General features: G+C 39.8%; 2 protein-coding genes across 16 annotated transcripts in view; one reads left to right on the forward strand and one right to left on the reverse strand.

Moving 5' to 3' along the window:
- Positions 1-8,103, forward strand: part of PDE8B (phosphodiesterase 8B) — a 330,903-nt gene extending 322,800 nt beyond the window's left edge. For all 6 annotated transcript variants that reach the window (XM_031666255.1, XM_031666254.1, XM_031666256.1 and 3 more), the window contains 3 exons: positions 1,716-1,883; positions 5,620-5,749; positions 6,309-8,103. In XM_031666255.1, the coding sequence (XP_031522115.1) occupies positions 1,716-1,883; positions 5,620-5,749; positions 6,309-6,418 (408 nt within the window). In that variant the 3' untranslated portion in view covers positions 6,419-8,103. The remainder of the gene's footprint in view (positions 1-1,715; positions 1,884-5,619; positions 5,750-6,308) is intronic.
- A 3,001-nt stretch (positions 8,104-11,104) lies between these two features.
- The window catches only part of WDR41 (WD repeat domain 41), a 49,520-nt gene continuing 40,909 nt past the window's right edge, over positions 11,105-19,715 (reverse strand). For 6 of the 10 annotated variants that reach the window (XM_009208649.3, XM_003899844.4, XM_031666259.1 and 3 more), the window contains 4 exons: positions 17,954-18,075; positions 17,042-17,130; positions 15,980-16,113; positions 11,105-13,042 (listed from right to left, as the gene is read on the reverse strand). In XM_009208649.3, the coding sequence (XP_009206913.1) occupies positions 12,890-13,042; positions 15,980-16,113; positions 17,042-17,130; positions 17,954-18,075 (498 nt within the window). In that variant the 3' untranslated portion in view covers positions 11,105-12,889. Of the gene's footprint in view, positions 13,043-14,418; positions 15,213-15,979; positions 16,114-17,021; positions 17,131-17,953; positions 18,076-19,715 lie in introns of those variants that run through there. The other 4 variants (XM_021939483.2, XM_021939484.2, XM_021939482.2 and 1 more) reach the window with 4 other exon arrangements.

The following is a 19,715-nucleotide window of genomic DNA, read 5'->3' on the forward strand; positions in this document are numbered from 1 at the left end:
TGAGAAAAAGCCAGTACTGACCGAAAAAGCTAGGCCCAAAGAATATGGAAGGAGCTGCAGACGAGCAGAGACTGGCATAAATGGTGGTATTTTAGAGAATCCAAAGCCTTTACTTCTCTGTTCACTGAGCTCTTGGAAAACCTCAAAGTTGGAGGGTGTTTTCAAGAACAAAGAATGTTGCTGATTCACATTAAAAGCATACCAGTACCTGAAGACTGTCATAAAACTGGGAGTGACTGGAAAGCAGAAGCATTCGTTGTTTTCCTTTTTTAAAACCTACTCATGTACCTAGGACCTGCCTTAAGGTCCTTACCAATTTGGGTTTTAGGAACATGAAACAGAAGGTTCACACCTAATAAGATCCACTGTTCTCTGAAGCCATGAAGCTGTTCATAACTCCATAAAGCTAGAAAACCTTTCCGCTCATTCCTGTTGAGCAGCAGAGGTTGGCAAAGTGGATGGATGTGAATGATCATCGTAACTTGATCAGTAAGGAGACTATCTGTGTAGGACCCATCCCATGACCAGTCTGGATGGAGGGACAGTGTCCACCTCACCTATTAAGCCCCTTCCCCCAGGGATTCCACAGCACAACACCAGAGCCCTCTCCTTCCACAGAGGACTTACGGGAGCAAGGATCTGGGGATTTAGAGAAGTATACAGATTCATAGAACTTCAGAACTGGGAAGGTCATCCACCCATGTAAGCCCCCAACTCTGCATTGAAACTTACTATTAACTGCAGTATTTATAGTAAACAGTATTACTTTGATAAGTAATCAAAAACCTCCAGAACATATTCTGCACATTGATAGTCTAATAAATAGGTCCAGTCTAAAACCCCCCAAATATCATGCAGCCTTTTGGCTTGGCAGAGCTCTGGAGACCTGTTTGCACACAATCAATTTGATGGTGTCCTTAAAAGTGGAGAATAACAATCTTTCAGGTTCTATGTAAACGGCCTGTGACTGCATCTGTGTGCACCAACTCGTGTCTTGGCCACATGGCTGAGGACACTGACATCACCACTAGGTGTAGACCAGTCTTTCTAAACATGGCTGAACACACCTGCTCCTGACCACTTTCTACTCCAAGAACCCCACACCTACCTTGCTCACCTACCAGCCAGTCAGAAGAACAGCCAAGAAAACATGAGTGGACACATGCCTTAGGAGAACCAAAGTGCGAGGGAGTGGGTGAGTGGGGGTGGGACGGGTCATAGGAGGGAGGGAGCTGGTAGGCATAAGTAGTAGAAATCAAGAAATAATCGAAGGTTACATGCATGTGCCATTGCTCTACTTTAAATGGATTAAAGTAGCTAAAAGCTCTGCTTTTACACTTTTTTTTTTTTTTAAACTGGGAGAAATTCCCTCTCAGATTACATATCTAATTGCTCAAAATAAAAACAAAACTGCTATAGCAGTTACCTCTAGGGAAGAAAATGGATGTGAGGGGTAGACAGGTGGTGATAGGGACTTTCAGCTTTCGAACTCTGTGTTGAGTGTCTTTTAAGACTGTATCAGCATATTCTTTTTTTTTTTTTTTTTTTAAAGAATGTATTGGCATATTATATATGGAATTTTTAAAAAAGCTGCCTCCGCTGAGTCCCAGTCCCACCTGTGTGCTCGGTGATTACCATCGAATGCCAGGTGAGTCAGCCCTCGTGGGCTTCACCATCATCTTGAACCAACCCTGATCCGACCATCTGTTTTCCAGATTGAGGGCAGCGACTGTGAATGCAACCCTGCCGGGAAGAACTTCCCTGAAAACCAAATCCTGATCAAACGCATGATGATTAAGTGTGCTGACGTGGCCAACCCATGCCGCCCCTTGGACCTGTGCATTGAATGGGCTGGGAGGATCTCTGAGGAGTATTTTGCACAGGTGCGCCATCTTTCCAGGGAAGCTCCACTTCCCCTCTGGGAATGGGCCCCAGGTCATGGAAATCCTGGGGGATTCTCCGGTTAACTTTTTACCAATTAGTTAACCACTCCTCCCTAGAAGAAAGCAGCTTACCCCCTCCTGGGGTAGACTTCTGGTTCCCTCAGGAACTGACTGATGGGCTGATCACTAACCAGAGTCTCTCTAGAAGGAGGATAAACTGAGCCTTTGGAAGTAACTTTTCATCTTCAATTTGTTCGATCCAGAACTTGTACAAAAACTGAGAAATCTTCCATTCATTCATTCATTAGGTTATTCCTGGGTGTCTCCATGGTGGGTTATGGGAACACCAGCATTAGTGAAGACATCGCGGCCACGGGAAGTTCCCAGTCCAGTGGGGGAAGAGATGCAGATAGGTCCACATGTTGGTAAAAAATGAAGTGTATCTCAAGGAAGTTTATGTTAAGTGCGACAGGAGTTCAGACTTTTTTTCCTAGATAAAAGGGGGGGCTACAGAAATGTGGGAATAGGAAAATACTCTAGAAGAACAAAGCATTCTGAGCAAAATTAACAAGGGGAGGGAAAACAGAATTTTTATATAAAGAGGAGCAATATGTAGTTCACTTTTACTGTGACAGTGTAAAGAGGAGTTAGAGAGAAATCTAGAAAGCAGTGGACTGTAAATGAACATGTGAAACAGCCCTACTTCCAGAGAAAAGACTCTTAAGCACTGAGGGGTGTGTGGGTGACAAACAAGTAGCCACAAGTAGTGAATGTTGTGGGGTCTGCATGGCTGAAATGTACTATGGTGGCAGTATAAATAAGGGCAAGATAAAGAATAGATGATACCTAGGAAGACCATGAAGGGGAGTGGCCAGCAGCGGACCCAGTATGTTTAAGATTTGGGGTACATGTGCAGGTTTGTTAAAAGGGTATATTGCTGATGCTGAGGTTTGAGCTTCTAATGATCCATGGCTCAAGTAGTAAACATAGTACCCAATAAGGAGTTTTTCAACCCTTGCCCCCTTCCCTCCCTCCTTTTGAAGTCTCCAGTGTTTACTGTTCCAGTTTCTGCTACTGTGTGTACCCAATGTTTAGTTCCCACTTCTAAGAAAGAACATGTGGTATCTGGTTTTGTTTCTATATCACTTCACTTTAGGATAATGGCCTCCAGCTCTAGCCATGTTGCTGCAAATGACATGATTTCATTCTTTTTTTATGGCTGCATAGTATTCCATGGTATATATGCACCAAATTTTCTTCATCCAGTCCACCAATGATGGGCACCTAGGTTGATTCCATGTCGTTGCTATCATGAACTGTGCTGTCATAAACATGCAAGTACAGGTGTTTCTTCAGTACAAAGATTTATTTTCCTTTGGGCATATACCCAGTAATGGGACTGCTGGGTTGAATAGCAATTTCTATTTCTAGTTGAGAAATCTCCGAACTGCTTTTCACAGGGGCTACCTGATCTAATTTATTTCTCACCAACAGTGTATAAGCATTCTTTTCTCCACAACCTTGCCAACATCTGTTATTTTCTGACTTTTTAATAGTAGCCATTCTGACTAGTTTGAGATGGTATCTCATTGTGATTTTGATTTGCATGTCTGATTAGTGATGCTGGAATTTTTTTTTTTTTTTTGAGACAGTCTTGCTCCATTGCCCAGGCTGGAGTGCAGTGGCATGATCTCGGCTCACTGTAACCCTCACCTCCCAGGTTCAAGCAATTCTCCTGCCTCAGCCTCCCAAGTAGCTGGGATTACAGATGCACGCTGCCACACCCAGCTAATGTTTTGTATTTTAGTAGAGATGGTGTCACTGTGTTTCCCAGGCTGGTCTCGAATTCCTGAGCTCAGGCAATCCGCCTGCCTCGGCCTCCCAAAGTGCTAGGATTATAGGCGTGAGCCACCGCGCCCAGCCTGGACATTTTTTTTTTTAATGTCTGTTGGCTGCTTGTATGTCGTCCGTCTTTAGAGAAGTGTCTGTTCATGAAATCCAGTAAGTAAACTGCAGCTTTCTGGGAAGAGAGCCCCTGAATTGAAGAAAAGTAGGACAGGTAGTTCTGAGCTTTCCAGAGAGAACAGGAAGGGGGTGGGGATCAAATGACTCCTTGAACACCAGTGGATATTTTAAGGCTGCTTGATCGACTGACCTGAAATGAGCAAGCCAAGCCAAAAGCTGCTCATCAATGGGCTTCCCTGGACCCACAGAGCGAGGACCTGAAGTACTACTCCTAGTTATTCTCAGTGTGAATGGAGAATGAGAAAAATGTGCTTTTAAGTTTTTTGATATAAGCTTCCTATTTAGGTGTCCTTTTCCCAAAAAGGAATGTACTAATGTTCATAAGCCAGGGTGACCTAAAAATGAAAGTTACAAATGAAGCCTTTGAGCTGGCCTCTGGCTCAATACACCACCAGGAAATGTGGATCTTAATATTCAGCTCAATGAATGATGGCCTTACTTTAATGTGCATAATACTCAGATTTCCACACACCTCAAAAGCTGCATGGTTAATACCCACATCTGAACAATCATAGTTTGACAGTCATTCTTTCGAGTGAAAATAATGCTCCATGGATAAAAGCAGCTGGTTCATCTCAATTCAAGTGCATAAGTGCTTTTCCACAAGATGACCAGCAGATTTTGGTATGCAGTGCAAGTGCACGTGTACTCCCATTTCATCACATTCATCACACAGAATATTACAGAGACATGTACTTCAAAGGTCAAGATTCAATACAATAACTCTTACTGCTTCAAAGAGGTAATTCTTAAGTGAAACTGTTTTTTGTTTTGTTTTTTTAATTTGAGACAAGATCTCACTCTGTCACCCATGCTGGAGTGCAGTGGCACAGTCCTGGCTCACTGCAGCCTCAAACTCCAGACCTCAAGCAATCCTCCTGCCTTGACCTCTCATATTACTGGGATTACAGGCATGAGCCAGTGGGCCCGGCCTGAAACTTTTTAAAGTGCAAACATGTGGCAGCGAATAATATAATGACTATGGCTATTAATACAGTTTGGTGCTAGTTCATTGAGTCATGCTAAGGTGTTAGCAGTTTTACCCACTGTTGCTGCTTCTCAGTGTAAACGTCAGTAGTTTTGGTATGAGAATTTGTGTTTGTATGACATTGAAAATAGCTTTGACTTTGCAATAATAAAAGATCACAGCAAAGGGGCTAAGTACCCTGAGATCAAAATGTCAGGAGATGCTATGGTATCACATAGAAAGTAAGAGGCTTGGGGCTCGTGCCTATAATCCCAGCACTTTAGGAGGCCAAGGCAGGCAGATCACCTGAGGTCAGGAGTTCAAGACAGTGAACTGGCCAACATGGTGAAACCCCGTCTCTACTAAAAATTAGCTGGGCATGGTAACAGGTGCCTGTAATCCCAGCTACTCAGGAGGCTGAGGCAGAAGAATCGCTTGAACCTGGGAGGCAGAGGTTGCAGTGAACCGAGACTGCACCACTGCACTCCAGCTTGGGCGACAGAATGAGACTCTGTCTCAAAAACAAAAGAAAAAAAGTAAGAGGCTTGAGAGTGGGAAGGCCTGAGTGTAGTCACTGTAGCTCAGCTGACTTACGTAAGTCTGAGGACCTTGCTGAGCCTATGTCTTCATTGAGAAAACTGGATAATAACCCATTTTCACAGGGTTGTTCTGAGAAACAGGATATTACTGTAAAAGTGTCTCGCATGTCCTCCAGCCCTATGTGATGGTGTTTTTTTCTTACAGACCGATGAAGAGAAGAGACAGGGGCTACCTGTGGTGATGCCAGTGTTTGACCGGAATACCTGTAGCATCCCCAAGTCTCAGATCTCTTTCATTGACTACTTCATAACAGACATGTTTGATGCTTGGGATGGTAAGACAGTTACTGTTTTGTCACCCACAAAGAAAATTTTGTTATACTTTATTATCTTTAGTGACACAGGGCGACCCTAAAGGTAAACAAAATATATTTTTTAAAATGTGGCTGTCCGCTTTTTGTGGCCGAGTTGGGTGGGTGCATTCTTTGCATCCCCAGCAGCTGGCACAGAAGCTTGTGTGCAGAAGACTCAATGGATTTTTGGTAACTGGATAAACGAGTCTTTGCCTCTTCAAAGGACACGTTGCAGAAGCTACTGCAGTTTTATTCTATCATTGGAGGAAACTCTAGGAAGAATGCAAAATGTATTTAGTTTACTCTGAATCATAGGTTCTTCTGATAAGCAGCTTTTCAAAAAGGACCTGTTTGTATTTCAGCAACTAGTGTTTAATGACTTGTCCTCATGTTAAGTGTGTTCACTTAACAGCCTCAGGCCTCACCCACGGTATGCCTCCTCTAATTCTGATCCCACACTTGTCCCAGACAGCCCCAGGCTTATAAACGCTCCTGGGGTCTAACTTCACAGGTTTCTTTTGATTCTTTTCTGTCCTTGCAGCCTTTGCACATCTGCCAGCCCTGATGCAACATTTGGCTGACAACTACAAACACTGGAAGACACTAGATGACCTAAAGTGCAAAAGTCTGAGGCTTCCATCTGACAGCTAAAGCCAAGCCACAGAAGGGGGCCTCTTGACCTACAAAGGACACTGTGAATCGCAGTAGCGTAAACAAGAGGCCTTCCTTTCTAATGATAATGACAGGTATTGGTGAAGGAGCTAATGTTTAATATTTGACCTTGAATCATTCAAGTTCCCAGATTTCATTTTTAGAAAGTCATGTTTCATGAAGAAAAATATATGTCCTTTTGAATACTTAATGACAGAACAAATACTTGGCAAACTCCTTTGCTCTGCTATCATCCGGTGTACCCTTGTCAATCCATGGAGCTGATTCACTGTAACTAGCAGGCCACAGGAAGCAAAGCCTTGGTGCCTGTGAGCTCAGTCTCCCAGGATGGTGACTAAGTGGCTTAGCTAGTGTTCAGCTCATCCTTTACCATAAAAATCATCATTGCTGTTTAGCTTGACTATTTTCCTCAAGAGCATCGATCTGAAGGATTCATAAGAAGCTTATCTGAACAGATATATCTAAGGAAAAAAAAACTACATAAAATAAGTGAAATAACTTGGACCAAATTACAGATAAACTAGTTAGCTTCACAGCCTCTATGGCTACATGGTTCTTCTGGCCGATGGTGTGACACCTAAGTTAGAACACAGCCTTGGCTGGTGGGTGCCCTCTCTAGACTGGTATCAGCAGCCGGTGTTGTACCCCCTTTCCTGTAAAAGGGGGTAACAGCCATCCACAATGAGGGAAAAAGTGGCATTTCATTTTTGGGGAATCCATGAGCTTCCCTTATTTCTGGCTCACAGAGGCAGCCATGAGGCACTATAACAAGTATTATATAAAAGCCATTAAATCTGAATGCCCTTGGACAAGCTTTTCTTAAAAAAAAAAAGTTTATATACATGTTTAAAATTTTTATTAAAATCCAAATTTTCTGGGTGTAAGCCCATGGAGTATATTGTGCCATGCACCACATATACGTAATATTTCGGGAGGGGATAGGGAGGGGAAGTTTCAAGGTTCAGATATTTTTAACCAATCTATATTTGAAATCATGCCATTAGCTTTAACAATGTTAAAATTGTGCGGTGTAAATATATCAGAAAATAAGCATATGGGGAGGCAGTAAATACTATTTTAAGCTATTAATTGTATGCTAAAAGCTTCTAAAGCACAAGTGCATATTTTTATACTGCTCTTTTCACAACTCTGTGATCTACATAAAGTCAGACTTGAGATTTTCTTTTCTCTTTTACCAGCCGATCCTTCCTATGTATTATATTAGACCCCGTAAACAAACTTCGTTTTTCTTTCTCTGTACTTCATGCTGCATTTTTAAAAGGTATAAACAGAGACTGAATTAATTGAATCAGTAATTACTTTTTTCCAATACAAATTGGAATGCAGAATACTTGGAACTTGTACATGGGGAAAAAATGACTTATCACTACATACTGTGCCAATGTTTTTTTCTATGTTTTGTACCAAAAATGGAAAAATATGACAATTCCATGCAAAGAAATGTATCTAAATTATTTTTGTTAGATGATAAGAGAACTTGCTTGGTCAGGACAGCAGCCAGCTTTGTATTGTAATGCTATATTATGTAAATGTGATGAAAATGTTTTTGTGAAGTACTTGTAACTAAATTCCTACAGCCATTTTTCATTCCCAACAGCTGTTTTTATTTTACCTCTTTGGCCTAAACTTTTCATAATTTCAAATTTGGGGTTTAGTGTCCTTTATTTCATGAGTCACACACTTTGTTTTCAGAGCACATTAAAATCAAGATGCCAGAATCCCATATTAAGGACCTAGCTAACTTGCCTAGGCTTCAGAAGCTTGCTTGAGGCAAGGGACAGTCCTTTTCTGATCATCTCACTTTCAGTTCTATTTGGTAAGTAACATTTATCAGGTGTCTGACATCTTCTACATGAAATATTTACAGCTTACTCAGTGTTATGTCAAATTTCATGTTAACTTCAAACTTTTTATTAGTAATGTGTAAATGTTTAAAAATGCTTTAAGACAGCTAGGTACTAAAGCTTCAACAATTTCTGCTCTTTACCAGTGTAATCTACATTATAATCTTCTGAGCTGCGAACTAGTCTATTCTTCCATATAGTCAACTTGTTAGAAATACAGGCTTTCAGATGGTGTTTGTATCAGATAGTTTATATTATAAAAGCCACTATAACTGCCTCTTACATGGAGTTGTTTACTTAAATGACATGTGTTGAGGGGGCTGTATTAGGAAAATGCAACACTCTTTAATAATTTTCGTTGACTACTAAAGAGGAGGAGGAAGCTAGTTATAAAACATTGCTGGACCAGAATGACCCTATAATTTCCTAAGATCATTCTTTATTTCTAATTTAAGATTTTTAAATTTACTTGCCCTCTAAGTCAGGACTGGTTAGCATTCTGGGGCAAAAAAAACAAGCTTATCAGTTCACACAGAAGCTACTCAGCTGCAGAGAGAGAAACAGAAGGGATGATCCTGTGCCCTTGTGCTCTGTGAATATAGCCAGAGACTGAGGTAATAAATACATTTAAATAAAAATGACAAGGCATTTGTACACACTGTAACACTATGTAGTGTTACTTCTGCTGTTGCAAGTATCTTAAGTGTTGAAAGCTAAACGCAGGAAATGGAGAAAATGTACATAATATACATTGACCCATTATTCTAAATCGAAAGTCCAACTTTTAGGAGCAGTCTACCTGCAACTACTGAACACCATCAGGTTTGAGACCCTACGAGAATTTCCCATCATACTGTTATCCCCGATCTTTCTGACTTTAGGGCATGCATGAAAACAAAAGCAATCTAGTCCCTAGGGCTGGAGACTGCCCTCTAGACAGTTTTTCATGGCAGAAAATTAGAATACAAGTATACCTCATTTTATTGCATTCTGTTTCATTGTGCTTCAAAGATACTGTCATTTCTACAAATTAAGGGCTTGTGGCCACCCTGCATTGAGTAAGTCTATTGGGGCATTTTCACAACATGGGCTCACTTTGTGTAAGTGTCACATTTTGGTAATTTTTACAGTATTTCAAATGTTTTTATTCTTGTATCTGTCATGGTGATCTGTTACTACTGTAATTGTTTTAGGGTACTGCAAACCATGCCCATATAAGACAGTGAACTTAATTGATAAATCTTGTGTATATTCTAACTGTTCCACCAACAAGCGGTTTCCAATCTCTCCCTCTTCTTGGACCTCCCTAGTCCCTGAGATACAACAATATTGAAATTAAGCCAATTAATAACTTACAGTAGCCTCTAAATGTGCAAGTAAGAGTCACGCCTCTCACTGTAAATCAAAAGCTACAGATAATTAAGCTTAGTTGAAGAAGGCATGCTGAAAGCCCAGGCAGGTCAAAAAGCCATGCCTCTTACACCAGTTAGCCAAGTTATGCAAAGGAAGAGTTCTTGAAAGTGTTACTCCAGTGAACGTGCAAACAAGAAAGTGAAACAGCCTTATTACTGAGATGGAGAAAGTCTGAGTGGTCTATATACAAGACTAAACCAGCCACAACATTCTCTTAAGCCAAAGCCTAATTCTTCAATTCTTTGAAGACTGAGAGGTGAGGAAGCTACAGAAGAAAAGTTGGAAGCAAGCAGAGGTTGGTTCATGAAGCTATCTCCATTAACATCAAAGTGCAAGGGGAAACAGCAAGCAGTTATCCAGATGATCTAGCTAAGATCACTGAAGGTGACTACACTGAACAACTGAGTTTGTGAAGATGAAATGGCCTTCTATTAGAAGAAGATGTCATCTAGGACTTTAGTAGCTAGGCAGAAGTTCAATGCCTGCGAATGTAGCTGGTGCCTTTAAGCTGAAGTCAAGAGTTTATTTACCAGTCCAAAAATCTTAAGGTCCTTAAGAATTATGTTAAATCTACTTTGCCCATGCTCTAGAAGTGGAATAACAAAGCCTGGATGACAGCACATCTGTTTATAGCATGCTTTACTGAATATTTAAACCTATGGTTGAGAACTCAAATTTCTTTCCAAATATTACTGCTCATTGACAATGTACCTGGTACCTAAGAATTCTGATGGAGATGTACAAGGAGGTCTGTGTTGTTGTCTGCATGCCTGCTACCACAACATCTATGCTGCAGTCCATGGGTCAAGGAGTCACTTTGACTTTTAAGTCTTATTTAAGAAATACATTTCATAAAGCCATAGCTGCCCTAACTAGTGATTCCTCTGATGGGTCTGGCCAAAGTCAACTGAAAACCACCTGGGAAGCATTTATCATTCTAGATGCCGCTAAGAACATTCTGATTCATGGGAGGTGGTCAAAATTTCAACATTAAAAGGAGTCTGGAAGAAGTGGAGCCTGAAGGTAATAGATGAGAAGTTGCTTAAGAATGTGTATAGAAAGAAGTTTCTGGAGACAGTCATTTCCACAGTGAAGGTGCTGTTAAACACCGTTGAAATGACAACAAAGGATTTAGAATATTCTATAAACTTAGTTGATAAAGGAGCATCAGGGTTTGAGATGACAGACTCAATTTTGAAAGAAGTTCTATTGGTGGGTAAAATGCTATTAGAAAGTATTACATGTTACAGAGGTACCTTTGTGAAAGGAAGTCAATTGATTTGGAAAACTTCATTGCTGTCTTATTTTAAGGAACTGCCACAGCCACCTCAACCTTCAGCAACCACCTTAGTCAAGACCCTCCACCAGCAAAAAGATTATGACTCACTGAAGGCTCAGATAGCATTTTTTAGCAATAAAGTATTCTTAAGGTATGTACATTTTTTAGAAATTTAAGACTGCAGTATAAACAAAAGTTTTATAGGCACCGGGAAACCAAAAACTAGATGTGACTCACTCTATTTGCAATACTTGCTTTTTTGATGTGGTCTGAAATCTAACCTGTAATATCTCTGAGGTATGCCTGTATAATGATGGAAGGAATTTGCTGTGGTACTTATGGTACCATTTGCTTCCAAAATTCATGTGATTTCTACCACTCCATTTGAATAGATTACTATCACAAAACACTAGCCTAGAACAGGCTAGGAAGTAAAACAGTTAAAAATCTATGACTCCCGTGTGTCATACAACTTAAGAAAACAACTTTACAAATGTATGGGCTAATACAGATTTTCTAAAGGAAAAAGCATGTGAGTAATGGGAGAAAGTCTTTTGTAATGGAGGTAGCTTAAGTTTTAATATTTCTCCATAAAACTTTTCATGACTCAATGTTATTTGGATTTAAAGTAGTCATATAAGCCTCTCTCATTCAGTCTTCAATTCCTGTTTTTAGAGCTGCTCAGTGATACTGGGCACTACAGAGTTAATTGCAAGGCCTTACCACATTGGGCTTCAGTTTCCTCATTTATAACATTATGCCATTGGTCTACCTAGATGACCTTAACTCTTCCAGTCTTTGACTGTAGGTAGTTGTGGAAGCAACTGTCAAAGCTAAAACTAGTAAAAAGAACTCTGAAGATTCCCTTTAGGGTTATTTGTATAATGAACACATAAATCTGTAGAAAGTTTTCCCTAAGAAGGGTCAGTCTGCTAACATCAGTCACATTGCCCTTTCTTAATCAGTAGTTTAAGAATTTCAATCTTTAATATGTAGACTACTTTACTTTCTCATTTTTTTATTTTTTAGCACCCAAAGGAGAAAACATATTGTTACAAGGCTGGTTATAGTGTCTCAATGGGCACTGCAAAGAACTACATAAATGAAGTCTGTCTCAAGCAATTCGTATTTGAGTCAGTGGTCAGATGGAGCAGTTGCGCTTAGCTGCAGTCTCTGACTCTGGAAACACTGTGCCTCTCAAATGATCTAGAGCTCATCCTTGGTGTACATGAGGGGCAGTTGTTGTTCTAGTACCAATTTAGCCCATGGCTGTTCAAGCCACTTTGCACTGGGAAAAATACACCCTCATAAGATTCCTATCCATTTGAGTTCATATAGGTTTTAGTAGCTAGAACTAAAAAACATTTTTAAATTATCTAAACAAATTGATACCCAAAAAAACTTGCCATATATTAACAGTACATAAGTTCATTTTTTTGGCTGAGAGATTCAAGTTTGTGCTATATAGAACGCTAACAGTTACTATAAGACCAGGAAAATTTGCAGGAGAAAGGCTATTTTTAAACTTCACAATAATTCTAAAGGAAGCCAAATAATAAAACTTCTAATAAATGCCATAACTTAACTATTACCTCTATCTGTACCTTTCACAAGGGTCTAGGTTCAAAATAAGCTCAAAACACAGCGCTCACCACTTCAACAGCAGCTGAAAGTCAAATGGAAAACTTGTGGTATATTCTTTGGAGAATATACTAGGACCTGAGAAGCAACATGTTCCTGGTTGGTAGGTCCACAAAAACTTTAAATATGTAGAATTTTATGGACTGACAAAAAAAATTACCAATTTAAGTGATCGATATATTAATGGTTTTCAAAGTAGTACCCGATATTTGATGTTCAAGGTTCATGCATGTGTATTTTTAATTCCTTAAACTAGACAGCAAGGTATAAGTCACCATTCTCCTCTAATTTTTGAAATAATCTTAAACTGCGCAATCCAGATTCTCGCTCTCCATTTTTCCACAAAATAATGAGATGATCAGCAGAGCATGTCACTAGTCCGTGATCTTCAAAGTATAGAAACATCTGTAAAGAAAATTAAAACTGATTATAGTGACCCTGAAAAGCAGAGAAGTGGCTAATACCACGTTAACATATGTGCGTATGAGATACATGCCTTAAGACTCCTTTGGATCTGCGTGTAGAACTTCATTTTTCAGTATTGGTAACAGTCACATACAAATAATATCTAATATTTTAATCAGAATTTTGTTAATACTGTTCAACTACAGAATAGCTATTTTCGTAAAGTATATGAATTCCCATAGTTCTTCCAGATGTTTTCATAATCTGATTTTTCAAGTATTGGTTTTACTTAACCATTACTTATGTATAATGGCTATGGATAAAATGTCTGAATTCTAAATTTCCCAAGATAATCACTGGCTTCAGCTCTCTCTATAAAAGTAGATATACTCAATCCATAGGTATTGAATGTCAGAACTAGGTTTATGGTTCCTACCCTCAAGAAGATTCTGAAAAGCAAATCATAATTGAAACAATAAAGGTACCAATGAAAGATTATGTAATCAGGCACTAAATAATGCAGTACAGACTCTGACATGCCACAGAAATTCAGAAGAAGCTTCAAAGTGAGAAAATGCCCCAGGTAAGGGGAAGGGGCTTGTCCAGTGAAGGAATAGGTTGGAAGCTAAGAATAGGAAAACAGTGTTGACAAAAGGCAACATGAATACTATGGGGTGAAGAGTTGTATCAGAGAGAAGTGAACCAATGAAAAGGATGAGGTCCTCGAAGGAAAGGGTGAAATAAAAGAGAAACAGGGCCGGGTGTGGTGGCTCACGCCTGTAATCTCAGCACTTCGGGAGGCCAAGGTGGGTGGACTGCCTAGGTCAGGAGTTCACGAGACCAGCCTGGCCAAACATGGTGAAACCCTGTCTATACTAAAAATTAGCTGGCCATCTGTAATCTCAGCTACTCGGGAGGCCAAGGAAGGAGAATCGCTTGAACCCAGGAGGCGAAGGTTGCAGTGAGCGGAGATCACGCCATTGCACTCCAGCCTGGGCAACAAGAGCAAAACTCCCTCTCGGAAAAAAGAGAACAAGAGTTTTCTCTAAAATGACTTATACATTTCTGAAGACCACAGGAGAAGACTCAGCTGAGGATGCAGGAGTGAAGGGAGGAAATATGGGAGCAGAATTCCTTGGGAAACTGGAAAACACAAAATTCAATATACAGGTGGAGGGGTTGAGCCAGTAGAGCAAGGATGAAAATATAAAAGAAATGAGGACCAGCCCGGCCAACATGGCGACACCCCATCTCTACTAAAAATACAAAAATTAGCTGGGTGTGGGGGCGGGCACCTGTAATCCCAGCTACTCGGGAGCCTGAGGCAGGAGAATTGCTTAAACCTGGGAGGTGGCAGGTGCAGTGAGCCAAGATCGTGCCACTGCACTCCAACCTGGGCAAGAGAGAGAGATACTGTCTCAAAAAAAGAAATGAGGAAATTCAGGTGACACTGCAGAGATAGCCTAGGTTTTATCAGCAAAGCCAGAGATGCTTTTTAAAAATGTTCAGGTCTCAACACTTTCACTCAGGAAAATTCCTAAGAAGCTGACACTTATATAATGAGAAACGTGCCACATTCAAACACATTTGAATGTGTTTTACATGGGGTTTTCTCCACCATCTAAAAACCTTTTTTATGAGTTCCTACTATTTAAAAATATAAAGTCCAAACTCCTCAGCCTCAATGACATTCATAATCTGACCCCAAACCACATCCCCAGGCATAAGCTTTATCTCCTACTAGTGTCTGTTCACAGGAAGCCAGCACTCCAGCCTAGCCAAGGTGCTCTTTGCCACCACATATATGCTATCTTTGCCCTTCTGTCTACCACAGTCCACGCTTGCCACCCAACCAGAAACAAAGTTAAAAACTGAGCTACTTGTTAGAGGAAAGCAAAGATAACTATGACACTGTACCCAACGTCAAGGAGCTTATGGTGACAAGGCTATATACTCATCCTACTAAACTTAAAAGTATCAAGTCCCATATCCCTAACCATTTACAAGATTCAGCAAGAAATGTTTCTTCTGAGTCACTGCTGCTTAGTTGGGTCCATCATATGCAGCCTAGGGTCTATACCCCTTCTCTCCACTCAAGAGTAAGATCCATGAGGGCAAGGACTGTATCCATCTCTCTCTGTCAACTCCAGCAGCCAGTGTTTAGCAGTGCCTGTAATACAGGAAATGCTCACTAACAAGCATGCTGCCGCTGTTCCTCCTAAGCATGAATGCCCTTTCAAATGAAAAGAAGTTTATTCTTCTTTGGCTATGAAACAGGGAAGAACAATTTAAGAAATTTCTTAGGGCTCTGATTATGCTGTTATCATTACACTGTTATTAGTTCTCACAACTAATCTGTTACCTCAACTGATCTTATTCCTTCACTGTAGGCAATGATGCCTGCAGCAAATATTAATGTATTTGGATTTCTATATATTAGAAGCTTATGCATTTCATAATTTTCAACTAAAATTTTCATATTTGCACAATGAAAATCAAGGCATAGGGTTTCATTAAAGATAACAAACTATTATCCTTCAAAGGCAGGTGAAAACAGGACCCTGTTCATAAATTTGATAAAGGCCCCTGGAATTCGATTCTTTTAAGGCTTTAACTGTATACACATAACCACAACCCTTCATGCATTCTCTGTTGACTGTTGTGTTATAGTCAGCATTATTCACACTACCCTTATGGTCAGCTATCTCCAGCTCATAAATAATGGTGATTAAGCCCATTCTTAAAAGCAATGCATTCCTTGTTTCCTCAAATCGTATCTCCGGAAAGGGAAATCCTAACGGCACATACTATAGCCTATCCCATTCTATGTTCAGATCTACGAAAAAGTATATGCCTTTATGAGACCGACTGAATGAAAAGAGCAATGAAAAGGAAAAGCAGGAGTTGCCTGGACATTCTATGCCTGAAAAGCAGTACCTCCACAGATGACGAGTGTCCAATCAAATCTCCAATAAGCTCCAGTGAACATGAAGTAGCATTTTCTTGCTGCTTTTTAACAGGTTGGCTGGCTTGTTTGTTGACTCTTCCAAATCCCCACATGTTAAAAAAACCTAGAAAAAGAATCATTTCCAAAATGACTGTGCTCTATACATACAATAACAACATGAGATCAGAAAAACAGAAAATTTAAATGTGAAGAGGTTCCAGACTTATTTTAGTCAAGGGCTAAGTGGACAGTACTGAGTTTTTGGAATATGTTATCTCATCTTTCTTAGCTAACCAGGTCTGTTCTTCATCTCTTTTTATTGCCCCTAGTCACCCACTGGTGAAGGTATATTAACAAAAAGACACTTGGAATAAAACAGGACAGAAACAAAGCTTGAATGGCAGTGTCTAACTGTCAAGGGAAAAAAAGGGCAAAACTCAGATCAACAAACAAGGCACGGGGGAAAATCTGTATGTGTGTGTGCAAAAGCAACACCCCAGGACTTCAGGAACTCAAAAGAACCAGAAGCAATTAGGTACCAGCATCTGATTTCTTGTGCAAAGGTTGGTAACTAATTTATTCAACCCTTCAGAGTTTTGTTTTTCAAATTAAACACCTGGAAGTCAAGAGCTCATGCAATTATGATGTAAGCACACAAGGAAAAACGTATTTTTCCATAAATTGAGTTCAACATCAACGGTAAAGAACACTTTAGTTTGACATCTGACAGTACAAATTTTGTGTATCAGTCAGAACTAAAGACAATATAAATGAATACTTCATTAGGCCATTTGGTCATTCAGATGACCAGAAAGTAAATTTTCCCTCAATAAAGTCTCTATCTCACTTGAAATGAAGTGGCAGTTCTACATTAGGGCAGCATTAAGCTGTAAATCCTAGATCTCAATTACCATATGCTTTCTACAAACACCTGATGCCTATTTGGAGCATTTCTATACTATCTTAGTGGTTTCACATAATCGCCCTTCTCCTGCCTTTCACGTGAGAAGAAAGGACAGAGAAAAAGACTACCTTTCTGAGAGAAGACACACCTGTTGGGACAGGCTCAGCTGCAAGCTGCTGTTTTTCTCTTAACTCCCAAATGCGTACACTGCCATCTTCTGAGCATGAGATTAACTGCCTGTCAGAACAGAAAATCAGTAACACAAAGAGAGCGCACCACTGAGGACCAATGCTAAATTTGCAGTGAAAGAAATCAGTGGAGCCCTCAACTGCTTTTATTCAGCTCTTAGCAGGAACTGACAAAAATCACAATTTAACATGACGTTACAACACAAACTAAAAGCACCTTTTAGGAAAGCCACATGTTATACATTACATTAGCTCAAATGCTATAAATTTATTCTCTTCATTAAAAAAAATGCACTTGGGAAAACTGTGAATTGTACTTCACAATGTCCTAAGCAGCCCCCTTCCCTCCTCTTGCTACTCTCTTCTCTGGGTGCCTCTCACTCCAAAAATATCCTGCACAGAAAATAACGACATTCCCTGTCCATATGTTCGTCCCTAGAAGCTCAGCAGCAAATCTACCCTAAGAGGAAACCACTCTCTCAGTAGCCTCATATAACAAGGAGACTAGCAGCCATTTGATTCTGGACATAAACAAACAAAAAGAAGGTAGGTTTATGAGAAACATAAAAATTGGTACACTGTAAGTGGCCCCAAAGTCATTTTCATTGTTAAATACCAAATTTTAAATCATCTCTTCTTACAATGAAATTCGACGTAATTCATTTGAACCTTTCTTCTTGTAAATTCTGTAATTTACAGAATTTAAATTTAATTTAAATGCCTGAGACAGCCCTCAGGCATTCTCCATTTCCAAAAGAACACAGCAGGTCAAGCCATGAAGCCAGGTAACTTGGCCACTGGAGAAATTACAGTGGAAGCCCTGGGAACCGTGACTTGCTTTCATCTACTGCAGAACAGATGGGAACTTGTACCTGTTTGGAAGTTTGGCAATGTGCAGGACGCTGGAGTCATGTGCAGTTTTCTGGCAGGCAATCACACGCTTCATGTGAAGGTTATACACGTATAAACCCCTTCCAACTGCAGCAAATACATTCTAGGGGAGAAGTTCAGAAATGGGCGTAAAACTAGCACTCACCCTTCCTACTGTAATGGATTTCCAGCCCTCATGTGACATCAGAAAGCCACTGTTACCTTCCCCATTCCTAGCCTTTAGCCCAAATTACAGTACTAATCTCTGAAACCCCAAAATGTCAAAGCACTAAGGAAAGCTCCAAGCATTTAGAAGGTAGGACACAACCACTAACGGAGAGAAAGGTCTGCATAGTATATCCCTTTGCGCCACTTTCTTCCTCACTGAAATAGATCTAAAGAAAAGCTATAGCTGGCAGCCTGGCTCTGCAGTGGAAGCTGTTGAGGGATAATCTGAGTTTTCATTTAAATAACACTATATCCTTGGGAAAATTACCTAGCTTCTTCTGCCTGAAAAATGTAAGCAAAATTACTTGCATTCCACATCTTCAGCAATCAGGAGACCTACGAGTGATATGAAAAAGCATGGCTACAGTGGCATTATCATCATGCAATCCTCTGAAGGTTTCACAAAAACATTTTTCCAAATGTACTATTAGAAGAAAATACCTTTTTACTAAAACAACTTTAATCTTTTGAAAGCATTTCCACCAATACTTATCTCACTTCAGCCTCACATCTTGTTAAGAAAGGCAAGCATCATTGCCATTTGCCAGATAAGGAAGTTAAAATTAAAGAGATTAAAGTCACCCAAGAAATGAGACATGGAGTCAATATTAGAATCAAGGTCGTGTTACTCCAGTCCCTCAGTGCCTTGCTCGTTCCTCGCATGACAGACTCACATGCAGTAGTAGCCTTTGAAATTTTTGCAAGCACTTGTCCTACAATCATTCATTCTTAAGCCATAGATATCCCCATGAGGTAGACCTTTCAAATATCCCTACATATTGCCTTCTTGTTTTGACCAGAGATTCTGGGCCCTCCATCCTTTCTCACACAGCCTCCAAGACTACAAACTCAACTCAGACCTATAGTGACTGAACCAAAGCTTGCTGGAATCTTAAGTCTGGAATGATCCCCTTGACTCTCAGGATTAGTACTCCACAATCAGCAATGCAGCTGATGCCCAATGCAGGTGCATTAATGAACAGTGCTAGCCAATGTGCTAAAATGGAAAGCCCTATGGATTGTATTCAATGCCAACATCCCCCGAAACTTATTCTACAGACCAGGAAATCTAGGCACAGTTTAAGTAATTTATCCAAGGTCAGGAAAAAAATTAAAAACACAATTAGAGAATTCATGAGCTTTGGAGGCAGCATTTACTCAATGGAGACACTATCCCTGCTATCAATAACTAATGGTCCTTTACAGAAGGAAAGAACTCACAACAAAGAAAAATTAGGGAAAACTATACAATGCTTTATCCAGCATATATAGTAGAAAATAAACATCAATCACAAAATTTAAGATTAAAAGAAATACAAAACAAAAAACTTTTAAATATTAATTTTTACAAAAGTGAGAAAAAAACATGTAACACTTAAAATATATAATTTGTAGGGCTACAACTCTAAGTGATCTAGTCTCCATCTTTTCTGAGACCATACTGTTTTTACCATGTATATTTAACTTTTTTCAAAATCAAGTTGGGATACAAAGAAACAATCTTTGAATATATTAGTATTTTTAAGTCCTGTTCCT

This window comes from Papio anubis, chromosome 5 (assembly GCF_008728515.1).
Source record: "Papio anubis isolate 15944 chromosome 5, Panubis1.0, whole genome shotgun sequence".
Taxonomy (NCBI): Eukaryota; Metazoa; Chordata; class Mammalia; order Primates; family Cercopithecidae; genus Papio; species Papio anubis.